General features: G+C 36.5%; 1 protein-coding gene across 1 annotated transcript; it reads right to left on the reverse strand.

The window, feature by feature from the left end:
• Window positions 1–471: 471 nt before the first annotated feature.
• Window positions 472–4,541, reverse strand: LOC104450654 (putative wall-associated receptor kinase-like 16). Its single transcript, XM_039301598.1, has 3 exons — window positions 3,636–4,541; window positions 3,370–3,540; window positions 472–2,049 (listed from the first exon to the last, which is right to left on the reverse strand). Exons 1-3 carry the CDS (start codon window positions 4,525–4,527, stop codon window positions 908–910), a joined length of 2,205 nt encoding a protein of 734 aa, XP_039157532.1. The 5' UTR covers window positions 4,528–4,541; the 3' UTR covers window positions 472–907.
• Between the last annotated feature and the right edge of the window lie 4,734 nt (window positions 4,542–9,275).

Consider the following 9,275-nt stretch of genomic DNA (forward strand, 5'->3'; position numbering starts at 1 on the left):
TTAAAATCGACCAAGGTAAAGGATGGGTGCGTCTCCGAGGATTGAGGCATGACATTAGGTAAGTGAATCTTGCACGTGTGAAAAACGTACTTTATAGGACTTTATTTTCCTCCATCGCTAATGATAGGATATGTTTTTGATTGTTTGATTATTAATATGGACATCAAATTCATTAAAACTTGACTACAAATAGATATAGATGATGTTCATAATTGTAACTCAATAAGGCAAACATGACCGTCGCTCATTGATCGCATGGACGAGCAACACACGAGCAAAAGTCAAACGTGAAATTCAATTCAGTTGGTGGTGTATGGAATTGAACATATATCATATGTCTAATTGATACACGAAAGTTTCATTGTATTACTTTAAGGCAAGACCATGGAATTGCCCTCCAAGTTGGACAAGCTACATCGTGGAGCAAACACAAATATGCAGTTCCATATCATTTTAACTTCAGGACACTCAAATGACAGGATAGCTCCCAAATCTCAAAAGCACCACCAAGAAATAATAGAAGGAGGAAACCATATTTACGTCCTCTCACTGAGTTGGGTCCAAAGCTTTCTAAAGCTAAATTATCCTGCATTCACACAAACACTTACTGAATCACTACACTCACTTTATTATAAGGCTAGATATCTCAAGAGTTCTCTTCCATGCATAGAAACCATTTGGTGAACCAGTTTCAACGGGAAAGAACCCAATGACCAGGGCAGTCAATGGAGACCTCGTGCAACCATAACATCCAACATAACATACCCAGATATATATAGATAACCTGTTATTGTCATATCCCACCATTAACTAGTGGCATGATATGTTTTTTCATGCTATTTGCATACCCTATCATCTCCCATTGCTAACTTGTGGCATGACATGGTTTTTCATGCTATCTGTGTACCTATTGTTCGTGATCACAAATACCATCCATATCGGTCTTCTCTCCCAGTAAATGAACTGTCTCTTCTGGATTCACATCAATACACCTAACTAATGGATGGTTAGCCAATGCTCTAAGTCCCTCCAATTCCATTGCTACTTCCTTCATGGTCGGTCTCTCCTTGCCTTTTAATTTCAAGCATCGCTTGGCAAGATTGGCAACTTCCTTCACTTGCTCATTATTTCCTTCATTTGCAATAACTTCTTCTACAATCTGAAACATTTTGTCATTTTTCAATGATGAAAGAAAGTATGTTGCCAAGCTCCACTGTTCTTCCGGTCGGTCAAAAGAAAAGGCCTTCTTTCCAGTCAATAGCTCAACTAGCACAACTCCAAAGCTATAAACATCACTCTTTTCAGTCAATTGACTTGTGTGAAAGTATTCAGGGTCTAAGTATCCCAATGTTCCCTGAACCATAGTCGACAATTGTTTTTGATCAAGTGGGACTAACCTTGAAGCTCCGAAGTCAGAGACTTTCGCAGTGTAATTATAATCCAAAAGGATGTTTGCTGACTTGACATCTCGATGGATAATGGGAGTGGAAGCTGTGGAATGCAAGTACGAGAGGACTCCAGCAGTTTCCGAAGCAATTCTCAGCCGCATCTCCCAAGACAACTTCGATGATTTGTTTGGGTTGTGGATGTGGTCAAAGAGAGTTCCATTGTTGACGAACTCATACACCAATAAAGGCACCTCAGTTTCCAAACAACAACCCAAAAGCTTGACCACGTTACGATTATTAATTTGAGAAAGCACAATGACTTCATTGATGAAATTTTCAATTTGGCTCTGATCAATGAGCTTGGACTTCTTAATCACAACTATCCTATTATTTGGTAACGACCCTTTGTAAACGGTACCATATCCTCCTTGGCCGACTATTTTGCTCTCATCATAATTGTTGGTGGCCTTCTCTAGCTCTTCAGCACTGAACAGTTTCGCAACTTTTGTAGTTCTGTCACGTTCATGTAATTGTTGCTGCAAAATCAAGCCACCATTTTGCTTGAAGTATTGTTCTTTGAGCTTGATGAGCTTCCTTTTCTTGTGTCCGAAATACAGAAAGCCTATGCTGAAAAGTAGCACTATTATGCCCGCAGCAACACCTGTGTACAACACCGGTTTGTTAGGATAATTAACCACCCGAGTAACTACATGTCGAATCATTGCGCCATGTAAAAGAAGCCATGCATTCAAACTTTTTGTAGAATTATATCACGAGGTTTCCTCGAAAAACCTTGTTAGTTTTTGCGCAATTTGAGTCTGAATTACAACAATGGATTTGGTTAAGCTAATCCACAAAAAAGGAAGAAAAGCACAATTGTCCTGATCTTGATTGACCTTAGCACATGTGAGATATATGTGCAATCTTTTAAGATATGAATGATCAATAAAAATATCATAATTATCTCTAACCTATGAATATATCCTGGAGAAATCCCTCATTATCTCTAATATATCCTCAAACTCAAGGTAACTAAGTCAGCTTGATTTTGAAATCAAGTGAAATAATGCCAAGACAACTTGTTTCTTCGTGAAATCAACAATCATTGCATCTAAGGCGGGGCAACGCATGGTGGCGCGTGTGATTGCTCCAAGCTTTCATTAACAGCGAGATTTCAATATGTTGCTCATCTAGCAATGGCGAGGTTGGTAGTAGTGTTAGCATCTCAAAATGAGAAGTGAAAAGTCGAGAATTGGAGGCCGACAGCATGCTTCCTTTGCAGTCGACTTTGCTGTCGAAGCTGAATAGCATGCATCCTTTGTTGTTGTAATAGTAACGGCCAATACGATTGGCGTGACTATAGAAAGCGAAATAAGCCAGGCTTTGTTGAGTGAAAGTTACTGTGCGAAGACCGTGAAAAAGAAAAGCTCACTTGGCGACACATCATTGGCGTCGTAACATGACCATCATGGCTCTTAGTCAGATGCAAATGAGGCACTTGATTGAACACTGATAGACGGTGATATGGATTTATTTTGCTACGGAGTGCACCAGGTGTGATGTACACTCGGTGCACTTCAAGTTTCCTCAAGAACGGTGGCTCTAATACTAAGATTGTATAGGATCAATGCTAACTATTTTAAAAGTTTAAACTATTAAATGAAGGCATGATTTAATACTTAAATATCTATCACAAACATTACAATAAATTATTCTATTTTTGAATTTTAAGAGAGTTCAATCGTGATATAATTACAGAAACGTGATGTAGTTATTGCTTTAGATGATGTGCATTAGAAAACGTCGGTGAGAAGGACATGGAAAGTTTCATTTTGATATAATAGTGGAGAAAAATCAGACAAAAACATGAATGGTTAATTTCCTCCTAAACCACAGACAAATTAAATTATATATTCTCGAAATCAGCTAGGAGAGGTAATTTTTTGAGTCGAGAAGTCTCAAGTAAAATGAAAGAACTTACCAACCAATATCTTCATCAAATGTGATGGATTAGCAATGCATCCTTGTCCATCTTGACCGCCTTTTCTGCCATCACCATGATAACCATTTGGGCATGAGCAAGTATAATTCCCAACAACATTATGGCAAATTTTCTCACACTGGTTCTCTGGATCCGCACATTCATCAATATCTGCAAAAATTAAACACACATCAAATGTATCTAATCTTCTCATATCATAACAATATAAATGATAAGTTAAAAAAGTGTTGATTTTATCAATGTACCATGACAACCATTCTCGAGGTAAGCATTGCCTCGGTAACCTTCTGAACAAGTGCACTTGTACCCAAATCCATTTTCGGCGTCAGTACACATGGTGTTCTTGGTGCACATGTAGCTCGTGCTGTTCTTCTTAGCTTCCTCACATGTTTGATTCCCTATTGCCCAGTCGAGAACTAGAGGGCAATCCTTAAATTTAAGCTGCTTAAGGTCACCATCCGAAAAGTTGTAGGATCCATTTTCTATGACAAAGGCATAGCTGCAGGGATTGAAAGCCAGGACATCGGAATGATTGGAAAAGCTCGTAATGGAGATGTTGTAATTGAAGGTGTTCCTTGGGATGCTCGTCTCACAGCAACCGATGCCTGTACACGACCCATTGCTGACGTCCGAAATGTTGCTACACGAAGACATACACCCGAAAGAGAACTTTCCATCGCGGTCTCGAAAGGAGGCTGACGTGTCGCAGCCAATGGCAATGAACTTGTTCTTGGTGCTGGACATGGGGAATTTAGGTTGCGTTAACCATGAATCGTCGCTTGAAGAATCGTCATACCCGGAAGAGTCATAGCAATCTCTACCGATTGAAGCGTTCATGCGCAGCTCGTGGTCCTCGACAGAAATGTGGAGTATTTCGATGTTACTACTTCTTTTCGCCATGTAAGCTACGGGAGGGTTGGTAGAGTAATCACAATGGACTATAAAGGAGGAAAGATTGATGTGGCAATATGGATCACTGTTGCTCAATCCAAAGGGGTATGGAATCGAGAGGTTTCCACAAGAACTTTGGCATCCGGGCTTAGTCATTGAATCATCAGCTTGTGCTATGTGGTTGTGGTATGGACCCAATAAAGCCCCCAGCACTGCAACTTTCAAGAGAAGCTTATGGATGACCATGGTTCTTCCTTCAACTCTCTTCATATAATACAAGTTTCTGGATGATTTAATATGAGGGTTTGGTGTGGGTATATAAGGAGAAGTAAGATGTGTCTTTCCGTTTTTGTCTTGGTTTTTTTTTTTTTTTTTTTAAACTCTAGTTATGGGCTATGTTCAAGTTGCGGAGTGGAACCCAGCTAGTCCTAACCACTTACAGGAAATGGTCCAATGATAATTTCCCGTGTGGCGAAGTCTTATGAAGAGCAGTGCTCGTTCCATTTTCCAAATGCATTTTTCATTTGACAGTCCGTCATTTATATAAGAAATGTTCCAAAATAGGCTGCTCCTACTTTTCAAATAATCTCCTAAAGAAATCTCGGATTTTGGAGTTTAAGAAAATCTCTCTCCCTCTGTGGGAAAGAAAACGTCTGCTCCTCTCCATTCCCAATCGAATTATGATACACAACTGGCCCCCACCAATCCCAAAGTAATAGGAATTCTCTTCATCGACTACAAGCTGTTAGGAAGCAACAGGGTTTACAAATCATGCTAGAGGCTAAGATAGAACAATTCACGTGAATCAATTTCTTGTATCTGTTTAGAATATCATTCACATGAGCCAAAACTTGAAAATAACATAAGTTTGCGAGGAATCACATTGAATGAAAATTTTGAAATTATAAATTATAATCACATAATAATTGGAAGAAGCATACCCCAAATACTAAAACTTGGCACAAAGAGACACTTAAAGTGCCAAAAGTTAGAAAAGTGACACTTAAATGTCACTTTTTTTTTATAAATAAAAAGTGAAATACTTAAGTGATATCTTTGGCGAACCCCACTGAAATCTTATGTGACAATTTTTTATTATATTCCTCGCCTACGTGGCTTGTTAGATAGCTGACTCAATAAAAAAACATAAAAACAACGTCATTTTGACGCGGATTTGAATTTTAATATAAAATTTAATTTGATTAAATTAAAAAAATAATTATAAATAAATAAATATTTATTTTTAAAAAAGGGGGAGGGAAGAAGGCGGCTGAGGGCTGAGCCCTCGCCGTCGCCGCCTTCCTCCATTTAAAAAAATTAAAATAAATTTAGTTTTGAATTTAATTTAATTAATTTTTATATTAATTATTTACCACGTTAGAAGCAAAATGACGTTATTTTTGCATTTGTCTAGCCACGTCAGCGTCTTACCTCGCCGGAAAATCGCTACATCACCATTTTAGCTAGATTTTCTCGCCGTTGGCATTTAAATGATCCATTTTACTTAGATTTTGGCACCCAAGTGTCACTTTCCTAACTTTTTGTCTTAAATGTCATCCGTATCAAATTTTTGGCATTCAGGTGTCCGGTACTCCACAATAATTATAAAGAAAATATTGGCTTATCGTGCAAATTTATGTTTTAACCCCAGTCAACATCGTTAGTGGAATTTCGCAAAAAAAAACGTGTTTAGTAAAAAGACATGCTACATGGTCCACCTTCGAGAGGCACACCAAAATTGACACCTTTTTCATGGAATTTCATACAAAAATTGTTTGAAATTCAACAGACATAGAGACAGCTTTTATAAAGTATCTTTGTGGATATATTTCTACTTTAGTTCTCCATTAAGAGTTGTAGGGTATCGTTCTATGATGACAGTATCAATTTTACCTTATTACATTCTGCGAAGAAAAATTTAGCTATTTTGCTATGTCCACCAAGGATGTTGAGAAATTAAAAAATTCGACTTTTATTTTTTCTTTGTTTCATTTTGAGTTAAGTCAACTTCGTTACACTCGAGCAAATTAAATTCTTAGTACAAGTGTCTATTCACATTTCAAATCAATTTGAAAATTCATACAACCGATTGTAACATGCACAACGTGAATCGCGTTCCCGATAAATGCAAACCTGGGATTCGGGATTGGCCAAATCATTAAAGCTCACAGGCGTTCAAATCGTGGAGACATCAGCTGGCCATGCAAGTCACTGCCTGGCTTTTCAGGTCAAGGTCAACGTCGTGTCGCATGGTGTTCGGATCGTGGAGATGTATGAGTGGCTATGCAAGTCGTTGCTTTGCTTTTCAGGTCAAGGTCGATGTCAATTGCATCTAATGCTTTGGACAAGGAACATCACTGAATATATCTTTGTTTTAAATTGAAGGAGCAAGGAAGTTGTTTTTTCTAGAGTTAAAATCAAGAGCAATAGTGATAGATTTTTCACTTGAACTTTTCTTGATGTTATTTGGTTAAAATCAAGTATGGCTCCAAAACGAGAATGTAAAAAAAAAAAAAAAATCAATGGATCCTTTTGGTTTTATTGACTACTATAGCAAATTATGTCTAGGTCAATAGACTACACACAATTAGTTTTTAAGTATTAAACTAATATATTGATGTTATTATTTGTGGGATAAGTTTTTTTTCCTAATTGAAGTACATAATAATGACAATCTATGAAACACCGACATTCTCTGGGAACTTTTGTGTCATGTCAGACATTTTGACACATATCTGACACTTGATCAACAGGTGTCAGAAGGTAAACTCTCTTGACTCTCTTTGACACGCGAGTTTAGAATTCCAACATGCATAGGTCAATTTTTAAAATTTTGAATAAATGAGAGGTTGAAATATAAATATGTAAAAAAATAAATAAAGGGGAAAGAAGAAAAATTAGTCTTCTCTTCTATTCTGACTCTCACTTCCCGTAACATGCAATTTATTCTCAAGTTTGTTTTTTTCTTCTCTTCCGCCATGCTTTGATACGCGAGCTCAAAATATGGAATGTTCGTTTTCTTTTTCTCCAAGTTTTATGGAGTATTGGAATAGAGTCAAATTTGTCAAATTAAAACAATGACTGATATTAAGAAATGATGGATTAATATTTTCGTGTAAATTCATGCTAGACTCTTTTACTATTAATTATAGATTTGTGAATTTGAATCAAATTAATCTGATTAAAATAATCATAAAAATGATAATTTATCGTTTATATATAAAAATATAAATTTAATATATAACATGTCCCAATGTGTTAGAATTCTCTATTTTTTTAAGAAACAACGTGTCAGCGTGTCGTGTCACATTGTGTCTTATATCGGTATCGGTGCTATTTAAGTGATAATAAAGCTATATTGTGACATGGTTATAAAATTTAATTCTAGTCATTTTGCTACTTATATGTTTGATCCTATCATTCCAATGTAATATTGAAGCTGTAGAGTCTGATTCATTCAAAACTTTCATTGCTCGCCCAAAAAAAAAAAAAAAAAAAAAAAAACCAAACCTTTTTTTCTGTCATTGTACTCTATTTATAAATCTTGTATGGAGAAAATACCTACATATAGAATCCAGTATGGTAACATATAAAATCCTACAACTGGATGTGTGGTGTTTGTCTCATTTCTTGCACATTTCAATACCCTTACATAAGAAAAGAAAATCAAACCGCCTACTAATGTCAATTTAGTACGTGACCATCGAATTCAAGGATATCTTACGGCTACTAACAACATCCACTCTGTTAAGTGACCATCGAATTTCTCTAAATTGGTTCTTTCTTTTCTCTTCAGATAAAATCATTCAACATTATAATTAATGCTTCAATACTATATATATATACATGCTGTAGACTAAGAAGTCCCCTTCATCAAGGACAGTAAGGGTGAAATGGATCAAATGAATCCTGGCAATTATCTTTAACTATGGATGAAATAAGGAGTGGTGAGTTGTACATCTTCTCACAATGATGACAATAAACATATTCTTCAGTGAAATTTCCAAACAAAGAACTTTAGCTGGAGGAAGCAAACAGGTTTTGCAAATCAGGTTATAGGCTAAGATAGGACATTACACATGAATCAATTTCTTGTATCTATTTAGAATATCACGGCCGCATGACCCTAAAACTTGAAAATAGCATCAGTTTGTGAGGAATTGAGTTGAATGAGAGTTTGAAATTACAAATTAAGATCCCAAAATAATAATAATAATTCAAAAAACACTAGTTCATCGTGCAAATTTATGTTCTAACCCTAGTCAACATTGTTGGTGGAATTTTCGAAAAAGCGTCTTTAGTAAAAAGACAAGCTATATGGTCCATCTTCTAGAGGCACACCAAAATTGACCCCTTTTTCATGGAATTGCAAACTAAATTGCTTGAAATTTGACGGACATAGAGACAGCTTTTATAAAGTCTCTTTGTGGATATATTTCTACTTTAATTTTCCGATAAGAGTTGTAGGGTATCGTTCTACAGTACCAATTTTACCTTATTATATCGAGCGAAGAAAACTGTAGCTATTTTGCTATATCCTCCAAGGAGGTTGAGAAATTAATATTAATCAAACTATTTTCTTTATCAAGAGTCCTACTTTTACTTTTTCTCCGTTTCACTTTGTGTTAAGTTAGCTTCGTTACACACAAGCAAATTGAATCCTTAGAACAAGTCTCTATTCACGTTTCAAATCAGTTTAAAATTTCATACAACTAATTGTAACGTACACAACATGAAGCATGTTCCTGATAAAAAAGAACCTTGGATTCGAGATCGGCCAAATCTTTAAAGCTCACAGGTTTCGAGTCGTAGATACATCAGTTGGCCACGCAAGTCGCTGCTTGGCTTTTCAGGTCAAGGTCAACTCCGTGTCGCAGGTATGTTCGGGTCGTAGAGATATGAATTGGCTATGCAAGCCGTTGCTTTGCTTTTCAGGTCAACGTCAACGTCGATTGCATCCGATGCTTCGGACAAGGAACACCACTGAATATATC

The sequence above is a fragment of the Eucalyptus grandis genome, chromosome 9 (genome assembly GCF_016545825.1).
Source record: "Eucalyptus grandis isolate ANBG69807.140 chromosome 9, ASM1654582v1, whole genome shotgun sequence".
NCBI classification, from domain to species: Eukaryota; Viridiplantae; Streptophyta; class Magnoliopsida; order Myrtales; family Myrtaceae; genus Eucalyptus; species Eucalyptus grandis.